At 50.8% G+C, this 16,098-nt stretch overlaps 1 protein-coding gene across 5 annotated transcripts in view; it reads left to right on the forward strand.

Moving 5' to 3' along the window:
• The window catches only part of DNM3 (dynamin 3), a 270,137-nt gene that overhangs the window by 79,661 nt on the left and 174,378 nt on the right, over window positions 1-16,098 (forward strand). For all 5 annotated transcript variants that reach the window (XM_056107388.1, XM_056107384.1, XM_056107386.1 and 2 more), the window contains one exon: window positions 13,530-13,643. In XM_056107388.1, coding sequence (XP_055963363.1) covers window positions 13,530-13,643 — 114 coding nt within the window. The remainder of the gene's footprint in view (window positions 1-13,529; window positions 13,644-16,098) is intronic.

Raw genomic sequence — 16,098 nt, forward strand, 5'->3', positions numbered from 1 at the left:
ACAGGCCAATTGGAACTTGTGTTCTAGTGTTTGCTCTCTTTGGTTTTCTTTCTTTTTTTTTTTTTCTCCAGAATTTTGCAAGAAGGGCTCCCATAGACTGACTTGCCCTGGGGAGGAATTTGTGTGGTCTTCCAAGATTGCCCTCTAATTGCAGAAGTTTTATTCTCATGACAGATTGGGCTCAGATTGGATGGGCTAACGGGCTTTGCCTCCGAGAGTATATTTCTCTAAGTATGTAAGTGCAGGGAAGAAGTAAAACTCAGTGGAGATGAATGCTGTGGTGTTCAGTCTAGCTTTAAGTAAACAGAGAAAGAACATTCCAGCCCCCAGAGTAAAGAAATCTCTTTGACTCAGCTACCAAACCATTCCCCACCCCAGGGAATTCTCTCAGGATGAATGTGTGTGTCCTGTCTTGGCTTTGCCGTCGAATCTAACCTCCTGGAAGCTGTAACAATACTCTTGCTTCCTCTCTCAACTGGCTGTAGTTTCTGTCCGGACTTCTGTTGGGCTCCTTCACACACTGAGGTCCCGGTGGAAGGTTCTGGTGGGTACCTTCTCCGAGACACTGCCATCTGTATTGTCCTGCAATGCTGCCAGGGAATGGAGTACAGAGATGAAGACAGTGAACCCAGGAAGCTCACTTGAGGACAGTCCTGTGCCGGCCACTGGCCACGAGCAGCCAAGCAATAGAATTCAGCTCTGGGAGTCCGTGTTCAGAGTTTTGAGGGTCGGCGGACTTCCTTATCAATGTCTTCCACGGAAAAGCGCCAGCAGGACTAAACTGTAGTCAGGAAGTGACTGGCGAGTTCTTTGACTGTCCAGCCCCATCTTCCTAACACCGGAAGGACCTTTCTAGGATGCATATGTGTCCCCACGTTTTTTTTTCCTCTAGCAGCCCTGGTCTTCCGGCTGACCTCCTGTGGCACTGGAGGAGGGGACAATAGGAGGAGGATTTGTTTTTGAGACTGTGACTATCTCTAAAGGACTTCCTCTTGTTTGAGACCCCTCTCCCCACTTCCCCTCCCCTCCCCCCCACACACCCCTTTTCAAATGCCCAGCCCATCTCCAGGGGCGGAAGGTACCTGTCAGGGTCCTCCCATCTGCACACAGGGCTTGGCCACTCGGCCGCGGCTCCGAATATTCTCTCCTATCACTTCTGGCCTCTCACGTTCTTCTCCTCTTCCTGAGCTTCATAATTCATGTCACCGGTTTCCGGAGCCTCCGAAGTCAGGTTTTAGAAATATGAAACCGTTTCAAAATTACAGATGTGCGGCCGAGCTGTTTGAGCCCGACATCTGCAGCTAGTTTGCGGGATTAAGTGAAATAGCTGCGCTGGATGACTGATACTTACCAGGGCCCCTGCGCCTCTCCTCAGAAACGGGGGTGCCTGTGACTCGGATGCGCTTTAGTGTTTCGGTCAAAATCAGGATTTCATCTGAAACATCCCTTGCTTTATTAAGTTTCCTCCCACAGTCTTTTTTTGACTTCCAACCAATTTTCAGTCAACCCTGATTAAGCAGGTCAGGCAGAATCTGGGTAATTAAAATCCACCGATAATTAAGAGACTTACTTTAACCAGAAGTACGAACACAAATCACAAATCCAAAAATCTTCTATTTCTTCTTTATTTGCTTTGCTGAAAATACAACCAAGTGAAACATCTGTTGTGGTTTTCCTTTGTTTGGGCGTAGGCCCCCCAAGAAAGAGAAGAAAAAATCCTGAACTTGTTCAAATGCCTTTACCTTTGGGACAGAGTCCGAAAGCGAACATCTGTCACCCTTCCTGCTCCTGGCCCCTTCTCTCGCCACCAGCTCGCCTGCTTCCGGTCAGCCGATGCTGACCGGAACTGGCATCTCTCAGGCTCAGGCAGGGATGCAGCTGGACTCCTATCTATACCCATCACATCTTCTTTCCCTTTTACCTGAGTCCAGTGTTCACTCCCAGGGGGTCCTTTTCCTGACTTCCATGCCATCTCCAGTTCTTCACTCCACAGTCCGTGGAAATGTGCACCGTCCTCGCCCAAGTTTTGCATGTTTGTTTCTTTTCCTCTTCCGGGAGTCTGCACACAGTCTGAGCATGGCCAGATCACAGCTGCAGGCCTTCTCCATCTCTAACTCAGAGCCAGCCCAGGATCTGTGCGCGTGACAGGGTCCTCTTCTCCCTCACCCTCCCGCACCCTCATCCCACCTGCCCCAGGACCGTTGAATGAGAGGGCTGCGGAGTTTTCAATCTAGAAGCCAGTGGCCATGCATGTGAATGACCCATAATGTCAGCAACAAGGATAAACTGCAGATTCTGTTTAAGCCGCTGCTCTGCTTTGAATCGTTTGTTTTGGGGCCACACCTGGTGGTGCTCAGGGTTTGCTTCTGGCTCTGAGCCCAGGGATCACCCCAGTGAGGATCGGGGGAGCATATGCAGTACAAAAGATCGAACCCAGGTTGGCCTGGGGCAAGGCAAGCATCTTCTCCCCTCTACTATCTCTCTGGCCCATTCCCTTTGAATCTTAACTTTTTTGTTTTGCCAAGGGGTGAAGATGGGTTCCAAAGGACTGCTCCTTTAGTGCCTGCCCGGTGGGAACTGTCTACGTTTCTTACCTCACTGTGATCAACAGGGAAGAGGTGGTGCCCGGTCCGGAAATGTGATCCTGAGCAGAGAAGTCCTGTGCCCCAGTGGAAGTGACCAAAATATGGTAAACGTTGGAGCCAACCTCCCCGTCACGAGTTGGTCCTTGGATCCCGGCAGCTGCCATGGTCAGTTTAGATTAGGAGCATTCTTCCTTTCTCAACTTTGACCCACGCCCGGTCCGTGTCCCCCAGCCCCAGCCCCTAACCACGAACATCCAGCATCATTGCCAATGACTTGTTCTCCAGAAGCCTCAGACAGTGGAATCATCTGGTTGTGGAACCTGGGTGCCAACAACCTGCGAGTGGGGGCCACTCAGGGATGAGTCACAGAATGGACCCTCAGAGGCCAGATGGTTGCACCTGCTGTTTTTCCATCTCCCTCATTCTAACCACCTCTGTTTGAGATGGGGACTCTTCACTCGAACTCTCAGCCTGGGAGCAAACCAGAACACGTGAGGTTTGTCTAGAGGAGACCCTCGCCCAGGTTTGTGCCCCATATGATAACCGGCAGATTATCCCCCACACGTCCTCCCTCCCCCACCCCCCCCTCCTGCCAAGCTCCGGCCTTCGACCAAGTTATCATCGTACCAGGAAACCTGAAGCCCAGCAGACACAACTGCCTGTGTTTGAAACTGACGATGTGGAAGTGCGAAGTCCAGATCACCAGCGTTGAGAAATGTGCAGTTCACTGAAGCCAGCTGGGACTGCTTGGTGCTCGATCGGGTCTTCAGTGGTCTCCCCGTGGCTTCAAAACTCCCGCATGTTCATACTTTGCCTCCCACTCACCACCAGCACTGTGCAGTGACCTTCATTTTGGGGAGAGGGGTAGGCGCACCCATAAGTGCTCAAGGGCTGCTACTGACGGTGCTTTGGGCTACCCCTAGCAGTGCTCAGAGGACCATATACAGTACTGGGAATCCAACCAGGGTCAGCTGTGTGCAATGCAACCTTGTCCTTAATCCCTGCCCTATCCCCTTGTCCAGCTGCCCTTTTTTCCCTCTCTCTCTCTCTTTTTTTTTTTTGTATCATTCGATTAGGTTCTGGTCCTTCTCCTTAACAGTAGAACAATGGCTCAGTTTGTTGCTTTATTTTAAAAGTCCAAACCCCCGTCTTTAAAGCAGACTCTTGAATGTTTTCTTCATCGGTCAGTCCTCCACTTTTCTTTTTCTTTTGATGTTTTTTGGGAGCACCAGCATGGAAGCCCTTCACCTCCACCTCCCCTCCTGTGGGAGGATCAAGGCCTGGGGGAGGCTCTCCAAGGATGAACCTGCTTCAGTCCCGGTGATGAGAAGATTGTCCTGGGTGCTGCCCTCAGTGCCCGAGTGTCCTCAGAGATGCTCCCCACAGAACCCCCCCCCCAGCCTACACTTGAGCCAGACATTGATGGTCGGGAGGGGGTGGACCGTCCCCTTCCCTTCTCCCGGGGACCCCAGCATGCCTCACATTGGTCAGATGCATGCGGTACCAGTTGTTGTTAAACATTTTGAATATTTTCCATAGTAACATCCATATTCCCTGGCCAGTGAATAACATGGACCTATCCAACTCCTTTGCCTCGTTAGGACTCCCTCCATGATTTCTGGGGGTACAGTACTCCTCCTGGGAGCCACCCCACATTATCTTTTGTGGCTGTCCAAGCCACGCCAGCATGACAGGTGTACCTTCCGCAAGGCTCTAGCCCTGGTCCTCATCTTTTCTCAGTCACTCACTGTTGCTTTGCAGACAGCTTCAGCCACGGCGTGCAGTTAGTTCTTAAAGCCATCCATCCTGCTGACTCTTCTCCAGAACTTCTCAGTTCCTGTGCAGGAACTGAGAGTTTCTAGTCCAGTCACATTGCGTTGTAATGCACCATTAGTTTTAGGGGAGTCACGCCTGGCCCAAGAGTCTGAAAGCTTGTGTTTGTATCATTGAGATCTTGGACTGGTTTCCTCACCATCCATGAGCAAAGTCACAAGGTTCCTGTCTCTTTCATTGTCCAACTTGTCACCTGGAGCCCAACACCCCAACCTGGGCAGGTTGTTGCCAATGGTAGGATCTCATCTTTTTTTAGGATTGTGTAGTATTCCATCCTGTGAGTGTACCCCATCTTCTTTATCTGCTCAACTGGGCACATCTTTTTTGTTTTATTTTGGTTTGGGGGCCACAGCTGGTGGTGCTCAGGGCTGATGCTTGGCTCTGCACTCTGGGATGACTCCTGGCGAGGCTCAGGGGTTTGGTATATGGGGAGGTATGGTAGAGTGGTACTAGGGATTGAACATGGGTTGACCACTTGATCACTTGACTTCCCGTTAATTGTCGAGTTGCTCGAGCGGGCTCCAGTAATGTCTCCATTTGTCCCTGTCGCGTGCTAGTGTAGCCCAATGGCGTCTGTTCGCTCTAGGAACACGAAGAACCTCAAACCAGTCGTTCATGATCTTGATGAAGAAGCCTGACCATCTGGTAGGTGGGTGGCCACGCGGTCTTTTGACATCCCGTGGAATCCAGTCAGTAACAGCTCTAGTCCAGCGGTCGTCTCCAAATCTCATTACATGACCAGCCCATCTGATTTTTGCCGCCTTGGCAAACAAGACAGCGTCCCTGATTCTTGATCATCCACAGAGGTCGAAACTCCTGATTCTTTCTCTCATTTGAGTGAAACGTGATACTCCAAGCATAGCTCTTTCAATTCCTCTTTGGGAGACCCGAATAGCGTTCTCATCCTGTTTGCGTAGGGCCCAGGTCTCTGAGGCATATGTTAATGCAGGAAGAACAGTGGAATCAAAGAGATGTGCCCGAAGCCGGAGGTTCTTTGTCCTCTTAGCTATTTCTTCGACGTTCTTGAAGGCTTTCCAAGCCGCTCTCTTCCTCCTGTGCAGCTCGGGTGCCAGGTCATTTGTCATGTTGACTTCTCGACCTAGGTACACATAGCTGTTGCATTCGGAGATGATCGTTCCGCTGAGAGCGAATGGGGCGCCAGGAACGAGGCTGTTTCTCATAAACATTGTCTTCGTAAGATTCAGCTGTAGTCCTACCTTTCCACACTCACGGTCAAAGTCGGCCAGCATTTGTGCCGCTTGGCTGATGTTTGGTGTTATTAAAACAATGTCATCAGCAAAGCGGAGGTGGTGTAGTTGCCGACCATCTATCTTCACTCCCATTCCTTCCCATTCCAGTCGTCGCATGATGTTCTCGAGGGTGGCACTGAAGAGTTTCAGTAAAATGATATCACCCTGCCGAACTCCTCTCTTGACATCAATGATTACTTCTTTGTAGAATGGTGAGATCCTGGTAGTGAATCCGCAATACAGCATGGAGGATCTTGATGTATTGGGCTTGAATGCCCTGATTGGCTAGGGCTTCAATGACTGCTTCTGTCTCCACAGAATCAAAGGCCTTCTTTAAATCAATGAACGTTAGACAGAGTGGCATCTGACATGCAAAGACAATTACCCTACTCATTGGACCATTGCTCCAGTCCTCCATGGGCACATCTTGATTTGTGTAGATGGAACCTACAAGTTCGCTAATCCCTGAGCACAGTTCTCCAATCCTCTCTCTCTCCCTTCATCTCTCCTTCCCTCTCTCTGCTCCTCACTCTTCTAACCCCTGTCCATCCTTCCCTCTCTCTCCTTCTCTCTCCCTCCAGAGCCTGCCTAGTTTCATTCCCAAGTCTGGGGAGTCATTGCTGACCCTCATTCTCTCTCTCTGTCTCTCTGTCTCTGTCTCTGTCTCTCTCTCTCTCTCTCTCTCTCTCTCTCTCTCTCTCTCTCTTTCTCAGTCTCTCTCTGCCGTTCCCATCATATTCACTTTTCCTCTTTCCTCTTGTGTGCTCGCCTGGTCTTTCCCCCTCCCTCCTTCCACCCGAGTGGTCACGCCTGAGACCCTGGCTTCCCTCTGTTCTCCCTCCATCCTTTCTCCCTGCTCTAATCCCTGCACCAAGGAAACTTTTCATGCTACAGATCTTCTGCTGAAGCCTTGCTCTCAGCACTCCAAAGCCTTCTCATTGCTTGCAGGAGGCAGACAGACTTTCTAAAGTGTGCAAATGACAGGACCAGGGACTGTTTCTGGGTTTCTGGTCGCTGTAGGTGGGTCCTGCGCGAGGTCCTCATTTGCTTTCCCAATGCCACCTCCCCCTACCCCGCACCTCCACTGGATGCTTTTTAGATCTCAGTGCAAGTGCCCAGCCCCTAGAGCCCCCTCGACCCCTCTGACTGGCCCCCAGGCAGTGTTCCTCCAGCGGGTCTTTTTTTTTCTTTTTGGGTCACACCGGCGATGCACAGGGGTTACTCCTGGCTCATGCACTCAGGAATCGCTCCTGACGGTGCTCGGAGCACCGTATGGGATGCTGGGAATCGAACCCGGGTCCGCCGCATGCAAGGCAAACGCCCTACCTGCTGTGCCATCGCTCCAGCCCCTCTCCAGTGGGTCTTTGCTCAGTCCAGTTCCACATTCATCTCTGAGCTCCATGCAGGTCACACACACGCGCGCGCGCACACACACACACACACACACACACACACTCACACCTGTGCGTGCTTCATTTTTCTATGAATTTATTTATTTCAGCCTCTCCTTGTCCCAGAGCTCTGCCGCTGGAGAAACATCAGGGCCCTCATTCATGTCCTACAAAATGATCACTTGCCAGGTGCTTGCTTTTCTTTTTCCTGAGAACCTCCCTCGGGATAAGTGGTTTTGGAAGGTGGCGAGGGTGCCCCAGTGATGCTCCTGGCACCTGGTGGTCCCTCTCAATGATTCTTGGCCAAATGGGCCTGCAGTTCAATGTACGGACCTGAGGATGCGGTGCTCCTTGGACCCTATGGTGCCTGGGATTACACAGGCCACCGCAGCCATGCTCGGGGACCACGTTAGCCACATGTAAGTCATGCACTTTAAGCCCCGTACTCTCTCCAACTCCTCCCTGAATTATTTTTAACAAAATACTCCACATTCTACTCAGAACCTGGCCAATTAGTCGGTATCCCTCTCCCCCCTCCTCCCCCCCATCCCCCCCACCCCACCCCAAGCCATGTGTATTTTTGTCCTTGAACGTGAGAATCTGATGACAGACTTGGTTCTCGTTCTGTTTTGTATCATTTGGAATCTTTTCCACATGCGGCGCTCCCTCTTCACTTCAAAGGAAGCCCCGCACATGGAAAAGATACACAGGAAGAGAGTGGAGGACGCCGGGCCCTGATTTTCATCATTGCTAATGGCCTGGGTCTTGCCGAGGGTTAGGTGAGTCAGCTTTGAGAATGAACAGCTCCCCAGGAGTGAGCTCTGCAGAAGTGGGCAGCCCTGGGGCGGGGGGGTTGGGGGGCGGCACCTGAGCAGGCCCTTACACAAATGCTGGGCTCTGGGGAACAGGGAAGAAATTCCTCAGGGCTGCAGTCAGGAGACTGCAGCAACCTTATAAGTTGCTGGCGCTTGGGAAAATGTTCTAGAAGGAAGGCTCAATCAATAGAAGTCGGCTATAAGGCTTTTCCTGGGGCTCATGGATGACAGGTGATGGGACCCCATAGAAGGAGTCCTAGGAGACTTGGGAAGTTTAAGAAAAAACAATGGAAAGAGGGGTCTTCCTTTGGCTTCCTTATGGGACTGTTTCACAGAGCCAGGCCTTGGACTTCCGAAACTTCCCCCCAGTGTTTTAGGTCAGGAGAAACCCAGAAGTTACCATCAACTTGGGCAGCTGTGTCTTCGGGAAGAGAAGAGATTTGATATGACTATTGAGGGCTGACTCCTTACTTTCAGATTATTATTAGTCGGCACACAAATGTGTTTCAGTCAGCTCACTTTCCCCTCTTACACCGACAGAGCCCAGTTCCCCTCGTCTTGGGGACATCCATGTAGTCCTCAGACACCTGCCACCAGAGGTCATGACGCTACCAGGTTGGCGCTCATCTGCCTTAGTTTCCCCACATGCCGTGCTCCTGGCATTCAGGAGTGTTAGGAAATGATCCGTTTCAGGCTATCTCTGCGTGCTGGCCACTGGGACCCAGGGCAGTGTGAAGACAGACGGTCAGGACGTGAGGAAATGTGTGTGACTCTCCACCTGGCCGCCCACTTCCAGTTGTCATTAACGTTCCAGTGCCTGGCCTGTTGGCAGATGACAGCCACACTGTGCTGTCGGCGCTCAGGCTCCCTACGCTGAGTCCCTAAGTCTCCTGGGAGATGGAGATTCTTGGAAGCTGTTGTTATCCTGTAGCCAGGGACATGGAGGCAGGCCCGGGGCCCCTCAGCCAGCACGTGTTGGGCGGAGGAGGCAAACTTCGCCCATCCAACTCCCAAGTCCAGCTCCGCCTGGACCTGGCCTGAGCACGGCATGTGGGGAAACTAAGGCAGATGAGCATCAACCTGGAAGCGGCTTCTTTGACAGCATGACCTCTGGTGACCTGGCTTGCCTGGGGTGTTGCTGCTCAGTTTAATTTCAGTCAGTGACTGGTGTCGCAGTTTGCCTGTTGTCTAGTCCAGTTCCAGTCTTTGCCCTTAGAAACCGTTTTTAATTTATTTTATTATTTATTTATTTTTTGCTTTTTTGGGTCACATCCGGCGATGCTCAGGGGTTCCTCCTGGCTCTGCACTCAGGAATTACTCCTGGCGGTGCTTGGGGGACCATATGGGATGCTGAGAATTGAACCCGGGTTGGCCGCGTGCAAGGCAAATGCCCTACCCACTGGGCTATCGCTCCAGCCCCTAGAAACCATTTTTAGCATGTGTGCTGGGTCACTGACTGGGGCTCCACCCTGAGCCCAGCACATGGAATCTTTTTTTTTTTTTTTGGCTTTTTGGGTCACACCCAGTGATGCACAGGGGTTATTCCTGACTCATGCACTCAGGAATTACTCCTGGCGGTGCTTGAGGGACCATATGGGATGCTGGGAATCGAACCCGGGTCGGCTGCGTGCAAGGCAAACACCCTACTCGCTGTGCTATTGCTCCAGCCCCAGCAGACGGAATCTTATTCTGGTGTTCAAGTGTGCCCTGTAGGAGGGGCACAAAGTATCACAGATGCTTCCAGAGGAAGGCCTGCCGGTGTGAGGAGGGGCTGAAGAGGGGCAGGGCGGAATCCCACCCTCCCCTCTTGCTTCACCTGAACAGAGGGCCAGCCCCCTCCAGGAGGATAGGAAATGATGCAGGTGGTACTGTTTGCACAGTCTGGTGTAGGATGGATTTTACTAGGGGGTGCTCTGTGGAGGGGGGAGTCTGGGACCTATCTTTCTGTTTCTTCTTATTGAATCACTGTGAGCTACAGTTACAAAACTTCCATGTTTGAGTTTCAGTCATACAGTGATCGAACACAATCCCTCCACATTTTCCACCACCAATGTCCCCAGTATCCTTCCCGTCCCTAGTATTCATCCCAGTCCCACCCCCTGCCTCTGTGGCAGACAATTTCTCTCTCTCTCTCTCTCTCTCTCTCTCTCTCTCTCTCTCTCTCTCTCTCTCTCTCTACTTATGGGCATTATGGTTTGCAATCCAGATACTGAGAGGCCATCCCGTTTGGTCCTTTATTCATTTTCAGCACACATCTCCCATCCCGAGCGATCCCTCCAACCATCATTGACTTAGTGATCCCTTCTCTATCCCAGCTGCCTTCTCCCCCAACTTGTGAGGCAGGCTTCTAACCATGGAGCAATCTTCCTGGACCTTGTCTGTACTGTCCTTGAGTGTTAGTCTCACATTATGTTATTTTATGTCCCGCAAATGAGTGCAGTCCTTCTATGTCTGTGGGACTTATCTTTCCTGATCTTTGGTTAAGTGGGGTAGGATGATCATTGCTCAGATGTGGCAATGTGGAGCTGGGGGCCATCAAGCAGTGCTTGGGGGGATCCCTGTGATGCAGAGTTTGGACTGAGATCCTGGTGCATGCCATGCACGCTTCCTGACTGCGGTGTTTAGTAAGTAGCAGTTTTTGTTATTACCCTTGAAGTGCCCGAAAAAGTCCAACGCTTTCCTCACTTGGCCTCTTGGCAGTGATTGGAAGCTCTGCCCCTTTTCTCTAGAATGCAAAAACCAAACAAAAGTCACCCCAGCACCCTCTGGCCAGGGAGCCCATCTGTCCTAATACTTCCGGGCGTGGACTGGTGCTTCCTGGACGCCTGTCCTTTGTGTGCTCGTGCTTGGATGACTCCTTCGAGGAGTCTTCCTCTTGGCTTGTTCTCACGGTTCCTCCTCGCACTCCTGGCCACCAGGAGGTGTGACAGTGCTCTCCACGCCCTCAGCCTGATGGGAAGCACAGCTGGGCATCCCCATGGCCCTAGGGATGGGCCACCTGGCACAGCGCCTTGCCCTCAGACGCTTGTCACTACAGGCCACTCGCCCAGCACGGATCTCAGAGGAGACTGGGGTGGCAGTCATGAACTTGTTTTGTTTTGATGTCTTTGGGGAGCTGGGAACTCCCAAGTGGTGCTCAGGTCTGGGGCCTCGCCGAGGATTCTCATCTCAGTCAGCTGGGTTGGTCGTTCAGTACAAAGGCCCAAACCCGAGAATGACCCAGGGCCACTCAGCCAGTACCGGGAGCCTCCAAAGGCTGTACCCAGCAGAACTCAGCACCACGAGATGCCAGGAATCGTATCCAGGGCAGGTGCTTATAAGACATGTGCCCTAACTGGTCCCTGTTTTTTTGTGGGGTTTGTTGTTGTTGTTGTTGGTGGTGGTGGTGGTGGTGTGTGTGTGTGTGTGTGTGTGTGTTTTGGCTTTTTGGACCATACCCGGCAATGACGGGTTACTCAGGAATTATTCCTGGCGGTGCTCGGGGGACCCTATGGGATGCTGGGAATCGAACCCGGGTTGGCCGCATGCAAGGCAAACGCTCTACCTACTATACTATTGCTCCAGCCCCCTGTTACTGTGTTTTGGTTTTGTTTTTGCTTTTTTTGGGTCACACCTGGTGATGCTCAGGGGTCACTCCTGGCTCTGCACTAAGGAATCACTCCTGGTGGTGCTCAGGGGACCATATAGGATGCTGGGGATCAAACTCAGCTTGGGCACTTGCAAGGTAAATGCCCTTCCTGTTGGGCTATCACTCTAGCACCCCCTGTTTTTTTTCAAGGGGGCTCTTTGTACCCCTATGCCGCCGCTCTCACCCTTAACACCTTCACCTCAGTTGGCATTTTCTGGACTCAGTGCTCTTAGATATTTGGTTCTTGTTTGTCTTTCTCCGGGTAAACAAATAGGCCAGCGAGCCACTTCCCAGCCTGACCTCGATGCTTCTCTTGCAGGCTCCTCTGAGCTGCCCCATCCTCAAGCACACTATTGCTAGTGACCGATCAATATTGCACTGTCTCTTCATCTACTCCCTCATCAAGGGACACTTAGGTTGTCCATTGTCTCTGTATTTATCCATTGCAAAGAACAGGCAGTGAACATAGTTGTCAGCTAGTGGAATTACTGAATTTATGTGGTATTTCTGTTCTGTGCTGAATTATGTGTTACTTCCGTTTGGTGCCTCTGTGGTACCTAGAAGTGGAATTGCTGGATTATGTGGTACTTCTGTTTTGGTGTTGTTTGTTTGTATTTTTGAGGCATCTCCAGATTTTTCCAGAGGGGTTCGCCAATGTACCTTCTTACCAACAGCACAGAAGGGACCCCTTTGTTCCTGTGTTGCCCACACGTTGATTCTTCTCTTTTTTGAGAATCATTTTCTAACTGATGTAACATTTGTGTTTCTCTAATGATTAGTGGTATTGAGCACCTTCATCTGTTCATGTACCTATTCACCATCTCTGTGGCGTTTGTTTTTTTGAAAAATACCTTTTACCTTTACCTTTTCAGATCTTGTGCCTTTTTTTCTTTTAATAAGATTTATTTTTTATTTATTTATAAACAAAGCTAGTTTATTTTTAATTTTATTTTTATTTTTTTGCTTTTTCGGTCACACCCAGCAATGCACAGGGGTTCCTCCTGGCTCACGCACTCAGGAATGACTCCTGGCGGTGCTCAGGGGACCATATGGGATGCTGGGAATTGAGCCCGGGTTGGCCGCGTGCAAGGCAAACGCCCTGCCCGCTGTGCTATCACTCCAGCCCTACTTTTAATAAGATTTAAACTTTGCTATTGCACTTATTCATTCTTCACATATAATCTTCACATATAATCACATATATGCATGCCCCTTAGCATATACAGGATTTGCAGATATTTGCTTCAATTCAATACATTGTCTTTTAATTTTGTTGGCAAGTCACCTGGTCGTGTAGAAGTTTTTGAAGTTTCTTAGTTGCTTATAGTCGCTCATGTCTCTCTTTTTTTTTTTTTACTCTTGTGGCTTTTGCTTTTTGGCCTGAGATCCAAAAAAAAAAAAAAAAAATTATCCCAGGACTGATGTCCAGGAACTTTCCGCCCATGTTTACTTCTAGGGAAAAATAACTCCCGACTTTTTAATGTTAGTTTATTGTTTCATTTTCCCCTCTTAAACGGCATGATTCGGAGCTGTTAACAAGGCACTAATTGGTTGGCTTGAGTTTCCTCTTTTCACCATTTGGTGGCCAGTTGCTGGTGGAAATCCGAGAGAGATGCAAACCAGACCAACAAGTGGGCCATGAGGCGGAAAGGGAGAAGCGGCAGCGGGCTGGCGAGGCCCTGCTCGCCCTGCCGTCAGCTCAGCCTGTTCCTGGGTGGCCACAGACCCATAAATGGGCCTGGCTCAAGCCTGCTGGCCGTTCCTTCCGTTCCTGTCTGTCCTCAGCGGTGCTGCCTGAGCCATCCCTCTGAGACGGGGGTTTCTGTTTGGTCGGCTGGGTAGCGTGGGGGAGATGATTCTCCGGTGGTCTGTGCTCTGGGCAGAGCGAGCCCAGCCTGAAGGAGGGGTGGCGCTCCGAGGAGGCTGTGCAGCTTGCAGGCTGGACCTCACTTTCTTGACTTTGCTCAGCGGTAGCACCCCTGCTCCCCTTACTAAGCGTGTCTGCCCCGCCCTGTGCTCTCTTGCAGGTGATTCGTAAGGGCTGGCTCACCATCAGCAACATCGGCATCATGAAAGGAGGCTCAAAGGGGTACTGGTTCGTCCTGACAGCTGAGAGCTTGTCCTGGTATAAGGATGATGAGGTAAGATGCAGACCGGGAAGGAGTTTCTGTGATGAAAGCTTTCATGCAGACATCATTTAGGACATTTGCTGGGCTCGACAGGGCAGTGGTCTTGTTTGTCTGTTTTCTGCAGAGTTCCAAGTCCCCAATATTCCCCCTCGAACATCCTCCCTCTCTCTGGTGCAGTCACATGTCTGTGTACCTGACGGCGTAGTCGGAAACTTCCTGTTTTGTTGCCCTAGCACGGTACTAACATAATGAGAGCGATCACCCTTAAATACTGTGTTGATAAAGACCCAAGGGGATTGGGCGTCTTGAGAGCAAAATTTGTGACACCGATGATGACTTGGTGCAACATTTGGGGGCTTATTCTTCTGCCACGTGGGTCAAATGATTTTTTTTTTTAAATGTCCAAATTGCTCATCTTCAAGTGAGTCCTGGATAACTGTTTATAGAAGTTCTGGTCTTTGAGAACTTGAGATCTATGTTTAAAAACACTAAGCCTGGATTATGATAATTGTGGTGTTCTGGTTCATGTGAACTGTTAATAATTTGGGGCCTGCGACTTACTTTCCGTTTAAGTTGGAGAGCTATAAAAGTGCACCAGAACAAAACAAAATCCGCTGCTTCTTGCAGAGGGAAGCAAGTGCTCAGAAGTGGCACTGGGACAGCCGTGATGGAACCAGCCCCTACGCCGCTAATTCCCCAAGCTCGGCTCTGACCTGGGGTTTGGAGAGCTAGTACCACAGGCATGCAGGCGTGAGATAACCAGGCTCGCGAGACCAATGCCACTTGGAGGTGGGCCTGTGTCCACTCTGCAGACAGGGCCAGCTTCTCTTGGTCTAGCCTTGTCATCATACGGTCACACGGCAGGGGCTCTCAGTGGCTGCAAAAAAACATGGTTCATTCTGTGCCCCAAGAGCTTTGTGCTTCAGTGTGTGTGGAGTAAGTATCGAAAGATCAGTTGATGGCTGCGAAGTTTTCTGCAGAAAGCGAAATTAAATTCTATAGGAATGTCCAAGAAACATTTCTACTAAACAAGCAAAGCAAACAGAAACAACAACAAAACCAAAAAAAAAACAAAACAAAACAAGAACAGTGTTTATGATAGTTTTAATGTCAGATTTCACTTGCTTAAGTCCTTGTCGGGGTCTGCGTACTCGTGATGGGTTCTTTCCCGTGCTGGCCGCATAGCTATCATTGTCTCACTGTGGGAAGTTCTGCTGTTTCCAGACCACAGCCGCGAGAGTTCCAACATGTCTCCCAACACGGAAAATCTGTAAGAGGTTCTGTGTTATGCTCAGTTGCCCAAAGAGATCTTTGTGTGTGTGTGGAAGGGGGTGGGGGAGGGAGGGTCCACATGGCAGTGTTCAGGACTTAATCCTGACTGGACTCAGGGATCACTCCTGGCGGGGCTTGAGAGACCATATGGGGTACTGGGGATCGAATCTGGGTCCTACCCACTGTGTATTGCTCCAGCCCGCTAGAAAGGGCTTCTTAGATAAGTTTGTTCACAAGGATTTAGCTGATCATTTGCGTGCTTTTAAATATATTCTGATCTTTGAAAATTTTTCCAACTATCCTGCTCAAAAGATCTGCATAGGAATTGTGATAGCAATAGTGTTTTATATACATACTCATCTGTGTGTCTGTATGTTACATATATGTGACCCCACTTCATCCATATTACAACCCTCAGATCAGATGCTATCGTTCTCCTTTTTCAGACGAATGAACTAAAACTGATAAAGAACGGAGAAGCCCCAATCTTTGGAAAGGTCATTTACTAGACTCAGTTTCCCTGTTGCAGGGCGCTGGGAAAGGCTCATGGACTCCCAAGGTCACCTCCTAAGTCGGTGGTGAAGCGGAGGTGTCAGCAGGCCGTGTTGCTTGAGCTCTTCTGCCCGCCACCGCAAAGGTCCAGGATCCGTGGCATTCTCGGGCCAACTCTGCTGGGGAGGCCAGATGTGCATGCCGGGATGGGGGTGTGGAAGAGTCGGGGTGGCCAGAGGGGAAGGAGGCAGGTGGGGGCTGGAGTGCCAGCGCAGGTGCACGGAGAGGGGGCGTGGCCAGGGCAGAAGCTAGGGAGGAGGCAGACAGCCCTGCCCATGAAAGAGTCCACTGCGGGGTGGGAGCGAGAGCACAGCGGGGAGGGCGTTTGCCTTGCATGCGGCCGACCTGGGTTCAATCCCCAACATCCCATAGGGTCCCCCGGTGCACTGCCAGGAGTGGTTCCTGAGTGCAGAACCAGGAGTGACCTCTGAGCATCGCTAGATGTGACCCAAAAAGCCAAAAATAAATGAATGAATGAATGAATGAATAAATGAAATAATGACTCCACTACGGAGACCAGATAGGAAGTGGCAGTGGATTCCTGAATGGGGGAGGGGCTACCTCGGGTCGCGTGACCTGAGTCAGGGGGCGGGGCCAGCTCTATTCCTGCAGGTGCCCCTCTTACCCACTCTGGGGCTCTTGC

The sequence above is a fragment of the Sorex fumeus genome, unplaced genomic scaffold, assembly GCF_029834395.1.
Source record: "Sorex fumeus unplaced genomic scaffold, SorFum_2.1 ptg000164l, whole genome shotgun sequence".
In the NCBI taxonomy this organism is placed as follows: Eukaryota; Metazoa; Chordata; class Mammalia; order Eulipotyphla; family Soricidae; genus Sorex; species Sorex fumeus.